This window comes from Emys orbicularis, chromosome 6 (assembly GCF_028017835.1).
Source record: "Emys orbicularis isolate rEmyOrb1 chromosome 6, rEmyOrb1.hap1, whole genome shotgun sequence".
NCBI classification, from domain to species: Eukaryota; Metazoa; Chordata; order Testudines; family Emydidae; genus Emys; species Emys orbicularis.
Genome location: NC_088688.1, coordinates 84,723,269 through 84,738,711, shown reverse-complemented (window position 1 = coordinate 84,738,711; position 15,443 = coordinate 84,723,269). Strand labels below are relative to the sequence as shown.

The following is a 15,443-nucleotide window of genomic DNA, read 5'->3' as shown; positions in this document are numbered from 1 at the left end:
AAGAATTTAAGGAACATAATCCAGTAAGTGTGTTCCTTCTGTTTCCTGTTTCATAATAATTTAAACTTTTCTTTCATGGTCTTGCTATATAAACATACAACCACAAACTTCACTGGTTTCCCCAAATGAAGACTTAGTGTGGTTTAACCCTCTGATGATATGTTCATGATCACTGATTTCCCATTAACCTATTCTGTTTGGAGAAGAAGAAAGTATTCAGCCCACTTACTATTTACTTGTTAATTTACTGACACGCATGTTTTTAAATTACTTTTATTTATACACAGATTCTTCTGCAGTGCAATTTTCTTTCACTGACAGTTTCATCAGATACTATAGTGATGGTGAATGAATGACTATATCAATAGGTATCATCTGCTTGAACTGAAAATCCTAAACATTATTCCCAAAAATGAAAAAAAGTCTAAAAACTATCAATTGCTGCAAGTTTTATGTTAAAAAATCACTTTAATTATAGAATACAAATATTTTGATGCATGTCTAAATACGTTGCATATTAAAAAAAACAATATAACAAACCCTGGTATTATGTCCTAGTGAAAAGATTAGAGTGTGATGGAGGAGAAAGAATCAATGATTTTGTATTGATGATGCCATTAAAGTTTGAACTTACCAACCATAACTGATGTGTAGCTTTGGGCAGGGTCAAATGGACATCTACCTTTACCATCTTCATTTTTACCTCGGAGTTCAAATGACATTAAGTTCTATACAGAATTAATTTTTAAGTTAAACCAAAAGAGTTACATTCTTTACTTTCTAATTCAAACAATACATGTATGCAATCAAAGATAGCTGTATAAAAATATAAAAATAAAAGTTTTCTGTATCATTAATATTAAACATCAAAAGACACTTTAAGAGACCATGTAATGAATTAAAAAACAAACAAATAAATCTTTAAGTAATAGAGAGAGGAAATGACCCAATAGCTTGGGAGCACAAAGGGAGGCGGAGGAAAGGGTAGCGGGAGGGGAGAAAAGAGTTCCAGACAGATGAGGAGGCCCAACTGAAAATGACCCCAACTGAAAAGCTGCAGGGAGAGAAGACAGTTACTAGGTGAAGAACGGAAAAGTGGAGAGGGTGGGTCAGAGGAGGTGGTTACAAGGTCGGAGAATTAGTCTGAGAAATGACTATGCAGAGTTTTGAAAACCAGAGATCGACAGGAAGACAGCAAAGTTGTCAGACGATGGATGTGATATGACCCTATTTTTGGAAGTGTGGGAGTAGACTGTCTGCAACTTTGTGGACTCCCAGATACTGAGAGAGTAGGGGTTTAGGAAGACCATTAAAATGGGAAAGGAGCAAAAAAATGGGGGACTGCATGAATAAGGACTTCAAAAGAGGCAGAGTCAAAGGATGTACGAATTCTGGCAATGTTTTTGAAGTGCTGATATACAGACTCAAAGACAAGCCACGGTCTAACATAATTCCCAGATTTCTAGTATTGGGAACAATGTAAGATTCAAGTTAAGGGGAGCAATAGTGGAGTTAGAGACATGGAACAGAGAGGATATTTTATTTTAACCTAGAAGAAGGACTTCACTCTGAAGCATTCAGTGATATGAAGCTCAGGGAGAGTCAGAAATGGGTGCCATCCACACAGAGTGTCAATACCATTTAAAACTATGTATTTCAGCTATTGCAAATTTACATCAATAGAACATAATGAAAGCAAAGCCTTAAAGTAAATATGTTTCTGTTAATAACCAAGCTGAATCAATATTTTGTTAAAGACTTTGTACAGGAAGAGTGAAGTTAACCTCCAGACTCTGTGGTTATCATGAGACAGCATCACACCCGCTGGAAAACTATGACTGGCACTGGAATTCCAATTGCCTTAGGAAACATAGATTAACTCATCAGGTGTACTTTTACTTAGAGGTACACCTCTACCTCGATATAACGCTGTCCTTAGGAGCCAAAAAATCTTACCGCGTTATAGGTGAAACCATGTTATATTGAACTTGCTTTGATCCACCGGAGTGCGCAGCTCCCCCCCCCCCCCCCAAGAGCACTGCTTTACCACGTTATATCCGAATTCGTGTTATATCGGGTAGCGTTATATCGAGGTAGAGGTGTATATAAAATCATGAGTGGTGTGGAGAAAGTGAATAAGGAAAAGTTATTTACTTTTTCCCATAATACAAGAACTAGGGGCCACCAAATGAAATTAATCGGCAGCAGGTTTAAAACAAATAACCTGAGGAGGTTGTGAAGGCTAGGACTATAACAGGGTTCAAAAGAGAACTAGATAAATTAATGGAGGTTAAGTCCATTAATGGCTATTAGCCAGGATGGGTAAGAAATGGTGCCCCTAGCCTCTGCTTGTCAGAGGGTGGAGATGGATGGCAGGAGAGAGATCACTTGATCATTATCTGTTAGGTTCACTCCCTCTGGGACACCTGGCATTGGCCACTGTCGGCAGACAGGATACTGGGCTAGATGGACCTTTGGTCTGACCCAGAATGGCCATTCTTATGTTCTTTTCTCCAGTTCACCTCATTATTTAAATGAGCAGTTTTAACTGGTTTAAAAGTTACTATTAAGAGAGAATGCATAGTCACACTTACCAAATGATCACAGATTGGCTGAAATGCATTTGTGCCACACACATAGAGGACATCATCATTCAGCGGTTGTAAGACACGCACATAGTTAAGGCACTCTGTCTGTAGTATAGAAGGAAAAAATAAATCCATTCTGATCAGCCACAACTTCAACATTATAATAGGAACACAGCTGACAACAAGCTATGTTGTCAAGTCTTCCATTGCTACTCATCACGTTCTATCACAAGAAGCATTTCATATGTTTAAAAAAATACAGGGCTAGGTGATATGATCATTACTGAGACCAGAATCCTCTCTAGCTGACTCCCTAAGAGCTCTGTTCCTGCAGCACCCAGTGTTATATTATAGGTGTACAATTGTTTCTAATATGCCCATCATCTCCTAAGTGACCAATTTTGCTTCAGAATTAGTATGTTCATAGACAATAGCTAAAATTCAGATTCACTTGGATCTTAAAATTTTGTCTCAAATCTAGTTCAGCTAAAATAGCCTGTCATAATCTGGAAGTAAAGTCTTCAATCTGCCACACATAAATGTCATTTAGCTTCAGATTACCATTTCCTGGATTTTTGTATATACTACAACTCTGATGTGGGCAGCAATCATTATGACAGTTAGCAGCTCCTAGTATGGGAATTTGCCATGTCCACGGGGGTTTCCCACAACCTTGGATGGCACGCTGTAAGCTTAGTGGCTTTTATAGCTTCCTGCAGCCTTTTGGGATGCTGTTGCTGGCAGCCCTCGCTTTACTCAGAAAATAAAGAAACATCCAATTACAGTAATTAATTCCTTTAGCTTTGGAATGAAACTGGGAGTTTAGACAAAGCTTCAAATGTCAAGGGGAGAGTACAGATTCAAAATGCTGACAACCAATGAGAATGCTTGTTAACTCTGAACATCCATCTGTGTTTATTGACTGGATCAATAACCCCTATCTGTATTGTGAGCCTCATTTGGCAAGTTCCTGTTGGAATTATAACAGAAAGATACCACCGTTGTTCAAAACATACTGGGGGGCTAGAATAAATAAGAATGCACAACATAACAATGAATACACACAGAAAGCCCCAGAGATAGCAACAGAAATCCAGTGAAAAGAATAAAGGGTCAGACAACAGAAATCATACGAAATACCATTAGGTAAATTACATATAGCTAGCATAAAATACTCAGGAACCAAAGTAACCTATGTGAACTAGAGCAGTGTTTCCCTAATGGTTGATCATGACTCTCAGAGTAGTCACAAAAGGCAATCACGGGAGATCACAAGGTATTGAGAGTTTTATTACAGTTCTAAAGCAATTAAAATAAAATTTCCAGAATAACTTTGGGGCAGCCAAAACCTTCAAAATCTGTGAGGTCAAATGTAGTAGACAAGGTAGCAGTAGCAGTTCCACTCCTTTCATGTGAGCACAGGTGACTCTCTCGCAATACACTATCACATTCTCCAGCTCCCTGCACACCCTTTCTATTCAAGGGCAAGTGTTCGCTATCACCTCTCACAACACGCACACACGCACACAGAGTATAGACTTATCAGTGTTATCATTGATAGTTACTATAAAAGTAAAAGTAACAAATTTGAGCAGGTTATAAGGAACTGCCAGCCTGAAAAGGTTGAAAAAAAAAATGTACCAGACTAAGTAGTTAAAGTGCAAAATTAACTGCTGCAGTTTACAAAACCCACTGCAGTTAAGCATTTGTTTGAAAAAAAAATTTAATTATCCCTTCTAAATAGTTACATTCAAAACACTGCTGAAAATGTTTTCCAGAAAACAAAATTCATAATGCCTTGCTGAAAGCTAAACGACAAACAAATTCACCTGTTTGGATTTGCCCTTGTCCGCACATTTAGTTTTTTTGTCTTCAGTGACCTTCCAATACAACTGGGGAAAAACAAGAGAAACAAAAACAAGTTCAGTGCACTTCACATTCACCTGAAAGCTATTATTAAGCGCAATGCATAATACAGAGAGCAAATGATGTTTAAAAGTCTGTCTGCTGCAAATAAGTCACTTTGCGAGTAGCTGTCAGGGACCCCTAAGTGTTTGTCTTTATCCTCTGGGGAGGTGGCATTTCTGAATGCATGTGCAGTAATGGAGGTCTCACTTCTCAGAGTTCTATCAAAAGATATACCATGACATTTCTTCTCAAATTATTAATGAAGTTCCCTGTGTGGTGTTTACTACGGAAATAAGATTATGGTAGTTTTAGAGACCTCTACATTAAAAAAGCTGAGGGAAGAATACAATTATTTTTGGGAAAATGTCAATAATTTTTGGACCGTTATGCAGATAAAAGGGCTTCAGTGGCTGTATGTGTCGCCATGGATACTGGACTGTGTCTACTATATCTATCTCCTTGTGTTTTTCACTGAATATCAATGTGGTTCTGCAGTAGTTTTGCTTCTTAATACGTTTCAGATAGTTTAAATTAAAATGAACAACTGTTAAAGAGGGATCAGTTTTACATGCAGCTGAAGATCAATATCATCACGGGTCATCAATATCATCACGGGTTATGAGTATTTCCTTACACAACTTTGTGAATTAACTTAAGAATCAGAAGGAATTTTCTCAAGACCATTCTAGGTGAGAAACTGTGCTCTCTCTCTTAAGGTACGTCATGCTCTTTTCTGCAGACCCTTAAGTACAGATACTACACACAACTCTAGCATGGACATGAACAGCAATGTAGACGGTGAGGCATTGCTTAGGTGAGTAAAAGACATGCCTGAACCCCATAGGTATGTACTCAGATATATACCCTCCATGGCTCTCTACTCGTTCAAGCAGTGCCTTACCCTGTATAGTTTTAGCAGTAGAGTGTCCCACTGCCTCTCCTGCAGCACAGAAAGGCTCCAGCAGAGGGAAGTCAGTGGGGAAAGGCTCTGTCAGCTCTCAGCTGCTAAGTCTTTCCCCGCTGCTTCCCCCATGCCACAGCCTTTCTTTGACATGTGTAGCTACACACTGCAGCATGGACGTAGTGTGCTTTTCACTGCGTCTTTCAGCGACACCTACCATAAACACTACTATAAGAGGTGTGCAGCGTAGATGTAACCTTAGAGACACATTGCAAAATTTACAGCCTAGGAGGAGACTGTTGGCTTTAAGCCACCTTTGCACCATCCCAATCCTTGGCTGTTATGGGGTGTGGAGCGGTCCCACTTCAGGGTAATTCAGACAATGCTAGGGGTCTATGGCAGCCTGTCCTATGGCCTAAAGTGCTGCCTGGAATCTCTGCAGCGCTGTTTGTTGTAGTCCTGCTCCTGACGAGCCCTTTCTGCCTCCAGCATGCCCCCTACACTGGAAGGCAGCCTTGCAACCGTCTCCCACAGTAACTGCACTACATACGAGACGTTTCGGACCCCTGTAAGCCACTCCAGCCCTTAATGCATCATAAAGGGACCATAGCAGGGATGAGGATCTCATCATCTGGCTATTTAAAATCAAGATGGCCAACCTAAACTAAAGCTTCACAAAGTTTTAAACACACGGAGGGGCAGCGAAACATTTATTTTCCCCCTGATTCTGCTCCACATTAGGAATGCAATCACGCAAGGAGCTCTGCACTGTACACACCCAGTCATAGCTTCATAACTGAATGATTTATCAAGGTGGCAGCAAGACTACAGGAGCCTCTAACTCCACCTTCAAATTTATTTTACTTGACAGTAGCCAAGGTACTGTAATAGGTACATTGTACACCTCATTCATGGTTGCTGAAGATGGCTTGTTGTTTTTCTTTTTAATATTCAAAATTAGAGCTCAAAATTTCAGAATTTAGGAGGCAAAGCACAAGTTTTCTAAAAAAAGGTCACCAAAATGGCATTTATACAAGAATCTGTTTAACATTTCTTACTGCTAGGTAACATGAAAAAAATACATCGGCGTTTAGAATTAGAAAAAGCACAGTAACCAGTCCTTCCAGGGTGAATTTTCAGAGTAATGTGCATGGATGGAGCAAACTGTCAAACTTCCACTAATGCTCATGGGAATCACAAGGTGAAATCACCTATTTGCCAAACTGAAAATTAATCCTTTAAAGAATAAAAAATACATTTTCAGTTTTAAAAGAAAATCCAGTGTAATTAAAGCAGTTCTAGACATAAAATACCTCAGTGAATCTTTACTAGAATGTTTTAAAAATCAGTATTTCCTTCTCACCTTTCATGTTTTTCAATGACACTACAAAATTACATGTCATTTTTTCTTCCTGAATAATATATATGCACAACATAAACACAAATATATTTACTATAGTCTACACACTATAGCTACATGAAATATCCTACTATCTATAACTTTAGAAAAACAAATATACCCCAAAAAATTCTGGGATGCAATTTTTTTTTTAAAAGGTGGATAGGAAATTAAAAATGCATACCTACCTCATGATGTTTTTCAGCAATATTCACTGAATTTAATGCAAAGATCACTTCTCTAGCTCCTACATATAAAACGTCTTTGTCGTCACTTAGTAATAAAGTTGAATAGTTAAACACTTCTGGCTCCTGAAAATGGACCAGTTGTACTTCTGTTAAAGTAAAACAAACAGTGCTGTGTAAAGAATGAAAACCATTTGAGGACTTTTTTTTTCTGATCTATCTAACCGATCCTGCAGTACTTTGACAACATCTTAAAAGCAGCAAAACTGAACACAGAACCCTAATATTATAAAAATCTTGGGGTCATCAAAAAGCTTAGTTAAATCGTGGGTTCAGTTAGGGCTAGTCTACACTACCCGCCCGGATTGGCGGGTAGAAATCGATCTCTCGGGGATCGATTTATCGTGTCTCATCTAGACGGATAAATCGATCCCCGAATCGACGCGCTTACTCCCACCTCGTCAGGAGGAGTAAGCGCCGTCGACGGGGGAGCCGCGGCGGTCGATTTGCCGTCGTCCTCACAGCGGGGTAAGTCGAATAGGATACGCCGAATTCAGCAACGCTATTCACGTAGCTGAATTTGCGTATCTTAAATCGACCCTTCCTCCCCCCCCAGTGTAGACCTAGCCTTAGTCAGGAGTTTGGGGTTGCAGCACTGACATACAATAGCTTTTTCCTGGATTTAAATTTAAATTAATATCTGGGATTTGTGCTGCTGACCTCAGTTTAATTTACATCTGGGATTTAAAACTACTGCACATTTGTTGTATCTTTATTTCATATTGTGTACACATACACATGCACACAACAGTATACAAAAAATTACATTAAAACTCTTAAACTTTAACCCCCTACTTCATTCTTAACTAACCCTGTGCAAGACTGAACAAAGTGTTAGACTGCCCAACCAAGATGCACCTTGATAGGGGTAGGTAGCAAACTACATTTACCCCCGTCCACCAAACTTGTATCCACAAGACATCTTGTGCCACCATCAGCACAGAGAATTGTATCATGCTCTTGCAGGGAACTGCTTTAGTCTCAGCACTATGTGCTGCAAGTGAAATGGATTAGGCTGTAGTTCTCTAATCCTAAAGTAAGATGAGTACAAAAGAGCAGTTCAAAATGGCCAACCTTTGCAACAAAACACTTGATAAGGGAGTGAGGGGAAGCAGAAGACACAGGCCACTCCTTTTGCCTTTGGCTTTCTAGCTGTCCTCTTGAGGCCTGCAGGTTCCTAATCAGTCACAAACACCTCAGAAGGGAAATGAGGGCTGACAGGAATTAGACAAAATATTGGGCAAACTTGTCAGAAAGGCCTGGTTGAGCTGCCAGCTGCTTGGGAGGCAGGAAAAACTGGGAGAAACTTCAGAGACAGGGCATTCCCCTCCTGCCAATGACTGACAGGTCTGGCCCACACCAAAGCTGCAAGCAGCTGAAGTACCATTGTAATGAATTTGTGGACTAGAGCTAATTAGGAATTTTACAAGAAGTCGTTTTTGCATCAAAACCAAAACTGTGAAACTGGATCAGATTAGATGAATTTTCCAACTCGAAAAAGCATAGAGAAAACAGTTTTCATATTGTTAAAACATTTTATTTTGACATTTTCTCAATGAAAATATTCTAATTTTCTGGTTCAAAACGACTTTTGGTTTCAAAATATAAGTTAATTAGACCAGGGGACTTGAGGGACGGGACAACAGTTTTTCGTTTGTGAGTATTTTCAAGATTTTTACTTTTTGTCCCAATGCAAGATGGAAAACAAAAATTTAAATTCTCAAAAATATTCATGAGATGGGAAAACCGTTTCCTCTGCGGACCTTAGCACAAAGAAGAAATTTTCTCTGCGTGTAGAACTAATGACCAGACAAGCTCATGTTTAATTCCTATGAATTAAATTTCCTTTCCCTATATCAATTCTTTCCCTCATTCTGTCTACCCTTTTGTTCCTTTTTCTGCTCTACCCTTTATACCTGTGGTGGGCAACCTGGGCCCGTCAGGGTAGTCTGATTGCGGGCCGCGAAACATTTTGCTGACGTTTACTGTCTGCAGGCACGGCCCCTCGCAGCTCCCAGTGGCCACAGGTTGCCCACCACTGCTTTATATCATACCCCATCTTTATTATCAGCTCCTTTCTGCTTCCTGCTATCACCCGTTCTTCCTCACTTTCACTCTGGTTGCATGTGTATTTGAGAGACAGAGAAAGTCAACATATTCCCTACTCGTAGTGGAGCAGTTGTATGGAGATATGTTCTTACATATATTCTGCCCACTTTGGCAGAGGAGGGGTTAAAGCAGGCTGAAGGGAGCCTGTGCAGAACCCGGTAGGGTGACCAGATGTCCCGATTTTATAGGGACAGTCCCGATATTCACGGCTCTTTCTTATATAGGCGTCTATTATCCCCCACCCCCTGTCCTGATTTTTCACACTTGCTATCTGGTCACCCTAGAACCCTGACAATTAGAGAAGGGCAGAAAGTCAGCCAATCAGGCCAGGCTGGGCCCTATATAAAGGCTGCAAAGTAGAGGTGACAGCAGTCTCTTCCTGACAAGCAAGGGAGAAGGACTGGCTCCCTGTAGACAGAGCACCTAGGCTAGAGCAGTGCTGGGCAGGCTCAGGGAAGCAGAGAGAGCGCTCCGGGCCTGTTACCTGCCAGGCGGCGGTCCCTGACAAAAAGGGCCAAGAAGGTGAAAGAGCCAAGGGGAAGTGGCCCAGGGTACACAGGGAGAAGAGGGGATTGAAGGAGGGCAATGGGAGCTGCCGCTAGAGGGTCTCTGGGTCGGGACCCAGAGTAGTGGGCAGTCCTGGGTCCTCCCCTCCCCCCTTACACCGCACCTTACCATGGAGGAGCAGGGCGGATGGACTGTGCCTTGTCCCTGAGGCAAGGGACTAGACTTTGGGGCGGCAGGTGGCCACGAAGGAAGGTGCAAACGGAGGACTGCTGATATCCCCAGAAGGGGGGAGAATAGAGCAGGGGCACAGCTGGAGGATGCTGCAAGTCAGGGTGTAACGCAGGTCCCAGACAGCACAGCCAAGCAGGCAGAGGGCGCTCCACGGCTAGGACATAGCTAATTCCCAGAGCAACCAGCAGGAGATGCTGCGGTGCTGAGTTCCCGACACGTTACACTATTACATAAATCTTTGCCAAGAGAACAAATAGAAAATCCCTCACCTTATTAAAAGAGACTGCAGGCAACATGTTAATGTATAGCTGGTGTGTGAATTTAAATTGGGAGTTCAATTGGAAATATGAATAGTTTGGCTGGGGCCCTATGATTTTGGTGCATGTTTGTATTTAAAACATACCCTAATTTAGCAATGTAGCAGAAAATTCCAGATTAATACTAGGTACAGGCCTGTACATATTTTTGTATAAAATTTATTTTCTCTATTGTCTTTAAAGAGTCTTCCATAATGCAGGAAACTGCATCTGATATTTCAAATATTTTTCCAAAGGATGTCCCAGGGCCCCCTTCACAATATGCTAAAATTTCCCCTTCTTAGTGAAATATGAATGTAAGTACACATCTCCATACAACATGCCCAAGACTGACATGTAAAATTAAAAGTTGTATGTGCCTAATGGAGAACAAGACATTGTGGTGCTGGATAGGGAACAGAGGAGCGGTTGTGTTCAGGGGCAGGGGTATAGGTCAGTGCTAAATCAAACCAAGGGAAACTACTGCTGCTAACTGTAGTCACCGCTATATGGGAGCTCCAAGATATCCAAACTTTGCATACACCATTTTTTCTCCAAGGTAATAAATCTTATATACCAGTGTTTCCTGGCTCTTTATACCAATAAACATGGGAAATATTTTCAGGGCCTTGTGCCAGTATTTTATTGTGGTCCTAATGTCCATTTATATTTTCCTACAATAAACTCATTTGTACTTGACATCTGTGCTTAAGGCTCTTTCTTCACACTGGCCATAAGCTTGCTTCACTACACACTGCAGGCCTCTCATATCAGTTGCGGAGTCAGGAGGAGTCAAGGACTCAATGGTATCCTTCACGCAGGATTCCCTCCTCACACAATAAAAACAACCTTTATGGTATCTAGAAAGAAACATCACAGACATTACATACAGTAGCTCAACATATTTTATTGCCTTATAATCCGTGTTCCAAAAATTATTCAAGTCCTGGGCTATACAGAGCATGTAGAATTCCATGGGTTTATTTTTTCACCCCATATTTGTTCCATTTCTGCTAATGGAAATCAGAATGGTTATGAGTATTAGATGTGATAGTGGCTATGGGGAAAAAACTGCTCAGTGAAGAAGTTGGATTGTGTTCCAATTCCATGTCATCACGTGGCAGATGGGGAAAGGATCAAATATTTATTTACTCTTTATTTGGTAGTTTATACTGAGATGTGGACTTATACCTAAGCTCACAAACCAGATGAGTTATAAGAACTTACATTTCTATCAGGCCTTAAGAATGGACTTAAGAATTTTAGCTTCAAGTAGCAAAAGGGGCTGCATATCTAGGCACCTGCAAAGTTCCCCTTCCCCACCATCCCTACAAAGTTCTCCCCTTAATAGTAATTTAACTTTCTGCATTTCTTTTTCATCAACAGTAACATAAGAGAGATATGAAGGGAGGAACAGGGCTTCAATTAACAATGAACTGATCTCAGTGGCTTTAGGACCAGGGCCGGCTCCAGCATTTCTGCCGCCCCAAGCAAAAAAAAAAAAAGCCGCAATCGTGATCGGTGGCGGCAATTGGGGAAAAAAAAAAAAAAAAAAAGCCGCGATCAGTGGCGGCAGTTCAGCGGCAGGTCCTTCGCTCCTAGAGGTAGTGAGGGACCTGCCGCCCCCGAATTGCCACAGGTGCCGCCCCTCTCCCTTGGCCACCCCAAGCACCTGCTTGTTAAGCTGGTGCCTGGAGCCGGCCCTGTTTGGGACTGATTAGGACCAATTGAAACTGTAAATGAAATGGCTACACAAAGTACACAATACTATACATTGACACGCTCCAACAGTTGCTAAAAGATTTTGAATGGTAAGATGACTGCACTGACAAGATACTTCTACTCACAAAATATCATGTCTGCTATTGTATTATTTCAAATTCTACTGCAATCAATGGGACTTTGTCTTGTATTCACACTACACTTAAACCTGTACTATGTAATGTAAGTGTAAGTTTAAAAAAAAAAAAAAAAAGTAGGACAATGGTTATTGTGCAAGGACAACAGCTGTGTTCCAGAGTTTTAAAAAGGCATGAACTGCTTAGTAAGGAACTGATTTCACAATTCTATCCACCCACCAAAATAGTACTACTAGGTCTTCTCTGAGAGATTTTGCCGCACATCTCTCTGACAGGATGTGATTTAGATCTAAACAGAGTTATTGGACATGATTGCTAATTAGCAGGAATGTAAATAATTCTGTTTTAAAACTTTTGTTCAGGATTTTATTTTATGCTAAGTAGCCAACGAAACCTTGGGATTCTGACTACCTCTCAGTTGTGGACAATTTCTCCTTATTATTTGTCCATCATAAGACATGTTAGTCTCTTTTCTCTGTCAATCCTGCAAAAGGATTCAGCATGGCTGGAGAAATGTACAGTATGTAGGAATCCCTAAGAGACCTACAGTGACTCCACTAGCCAAAAAAGTGCCAAGATCCTCCTAAACTCAGTTTTTCCTATGTAGCAACACAAACAGCTTAGTGGCTATGACCAAGGCTAAGATTTTTTTACAGATATTTTTAGTAAGAGTCACGGACAGGTCACGGGCAATAAAGAAAAAATCATGGAAGCCCATGACCTGACCCTGACTTTTATTAAAAATACCTCTGACAAAATGGGGAGCCCACACTGCCTGAAGTTGTTGGGCAGCTGCGGGGGCCGCTCCGAGCTCTGGGGGCACCCGCCACCTGTAGGGGTTCATAGCTCCAGGGTCCTGTGTTCCCTGTAAGCTGCGCACTTGGGCGGTGTGCAGGAGAGATTTAAGTAATGCACACAGCCAGCAGCATGTGTTCAGGTGCCCCTCCCCCCACGTTGCGCAGTCCTGCAGTTGTTCCCGGGACCCTGCTGGCTGTGCAGGGAGGGAAAGGGGGTGGGGAGTGTACTGATGTCAGGGTGTCCCCCTCCCACTGCCCCTGTACCCCATCTCCACAGAGCAGGGAAGAGGGGGCAGCCTGGCTCAGGAGGACTCGGAGCTGCTGCGGTCTGAATGGTGAGTGAGTGCACTGTTTCTGAGATTTCCCCAGCAGCCAGCTCACACAGTCTCTCTGTCTCACACACACACGCGCGCGCGCTCTCTCGCTCTCTCTCTCCCCACGTACCCCACCTCCGCAGAGCTGGGGAGGGGAGACAACAGGGCTCTGGACAGATCAGGAGAGCGTTCAGTGAGTGTCTTAAAGAGATAGCGTACGGCTTTCCCCAACAGCCAGCACACACAGAGACTGTGTGTGTGTGTGTGTGTGTGTGTGTGTGTGTGTCTCTCTCTCTCACACACACACACACACACACACACACACACACACACACACACACACACAGTCTTTGTGTGTCTCTCATTCACCTCCCAACACATACTTGTATTATTTTTGTTGTTACTTCTTGGTACTTCCTGCAATGCACATATATTCTCTGAAATTTTATTCTTTCAAAGTGTTATTTTACTGTTTGACTCGTCTATGTATTTCATAATTTTTATTTCTCTTACACTTAAATTTAATTATTTTAGTAATGAGTTCTAAAATGCCTAACCTGTCCTGGCTGGAGTAATTATCCCTATGGTAACTTTTTAAAAATATGTATTATATCTAGGTTTTTTGTTTCTACTGGTGGCACACATAGGCACATACCTTGGTGCACATAACAAAATTTATTCCGCACATGGATGGAAAAAATTAGAGGGAAAACTGCCAGGGTCCCCTGGCTCAGAGCTCCGGGGTACTCCCACAACCCGCGGTGGCCAGAAGCTTTGAAGGACCCCCAGCACCCTCAGAGTCCTGGAACTCTGGGGGCCCCTGGCACCCGCAGCCACGGGGAGCTGCGGGCTCCTCCTGCAAACGCAGGTCCCGGACGACAGGACTGAATTCACAGAGGTTGCTGGAAGTCATGGATTCTGTGACTTCCGCGACCTTCTTGAAAAAAGTTGTAGCCTTAGCTATGACACTTGACAGACAAGAATTTACTCTTTCTCGAAAGGAGGCAGGCACTTTTCCCTAACTCAGTAAATCACATTAGAGAGCAATGACAATATATTGAACAAAAAATCCATACTAGTAATATATTATAGATTCTTTTTCAGCAAACAAAATCTGATTTTACCCTAACTTTGACTTTCCAGAACTTTCTATTGCTGTAATGATGCTTGATAAAAGAAATACATGAAGGTGTCACCTTATGTACCATATGAAGACACATCATAGGAATTTTTCAATTTGTTTCATATCAAGAAGCAAAACAAGCAGCTTTGGCATATTTTTCACAGCATAGAAACAGTCAATTAAACGAACATTTTTATATTGTTATTTTTCCTTGTAGTGAAGGTCTGGTCCATGCTTTACAAAAGTGACTAGTGACTCTGGGTTCCTATTTAGGGTGCTGAAAATGGAACAAATTCAAGGGGCCTGGTGTTCAGACATTAGCTCTTTCTGAAAATCAGGCCCCAGAATCACTCGTTACTTTTGAAAATTTTAGCCTTGATCATTCATTCAAGTTTCATAATAGCAACAGCTAAGCAAAGTCTCTGTTAAATTGGGGTTTGAGGAGTTAAGAAAGAGACTGGCAGGGCCCATATCACCTCAATTGTTTTCTGTTACAAAGTGTTTAAAGAAATTACATAGGACTCCCACACACTATGGAGATTCTGTACATTTCACTACTTAAGTCACTGTTCTTACCTCTATGTTCCCAAGTGATTCTTGGTACTGGACCAAATGCTGCTGCTGCTCCAATCAATAAACCCAAAGCTGCATACAAACCAGAGAGAGCCATGATAGGAGTCCTTGCTCTATGGAAGTTGGAGGATAACTGCAACCTAATGTTCCTTTTGCAGAAGAAATCTCCAGTTCCAAATAGTATGTTACAGGGTAGACATTGCCGAACTAACGTTGCAATAAACAGGTTGGAAAGATGTTCCCAAGCCTATGCATCCAATAGATTACTTCTCCAAGGTAATACACATTTGCCAGGTCGCAGAATACAGAGATTGTTCACACTTTCCACAGTGTTTCTCAGCAACTATTCTGCCTCTTGAGAACATTCTTCTGTTTTGTCTTAGTAGTAAATGAAACTGCATAGGGGAAAGAGGGTGGGGGAAAAAAAGAGAAGGAAGTGGGTTGAGTTTTCAAAAAGATCAATGGTTTACATAGGGTTACCATATTTAAAAAATAAAAAAAGAGGACACTCCACGGCCCCTGGCCCTGCCCCTTTCCCACCCCCACCCCTTCCCCACCCCAACTCCGCCCATTCCCCGCCCCAACTCCCCCTC

General features: G+C 41.6%; 1 protein-coding gene across 1 annotated transcript in view; it reads right to left on the bottom strand.

Annotated features, from left to right (window-relative positions):
• The window catches only part of SEMA4D (semaphorin 4D), a 35,026-nt gene extending 20,079 nt beyond the window's left edge, over window positions 1-14,947 (bottom strand). The window contains exons 1-5 of the mRNA XM_065406581.1: window positions 14,854-14,947; window positions 6,985-7,130; window positions 4,418-4,480; window positions 2,595-2,693; window positions 635-728 (exon numbers count right to left, since the gene is read on the bottom strand). Of these exons, the coding sequence (XP_065262653.1) occupies window positions 635-728; window positions 2,595-2,693; window positions 4,418-4,480; window positions 6,985-7,130; window positions 14,854-14,947 (496 nt within the window). The remainder of the gene's footprint in view (window positions 1-634; window positions 729-2,594; window positions 2,694-4,417; window positions 4,481-6,984; window positions 7,131-14,853) is intronic.
• Window positions 14,948-15,443: the final 496 nt, after the last annotated feature.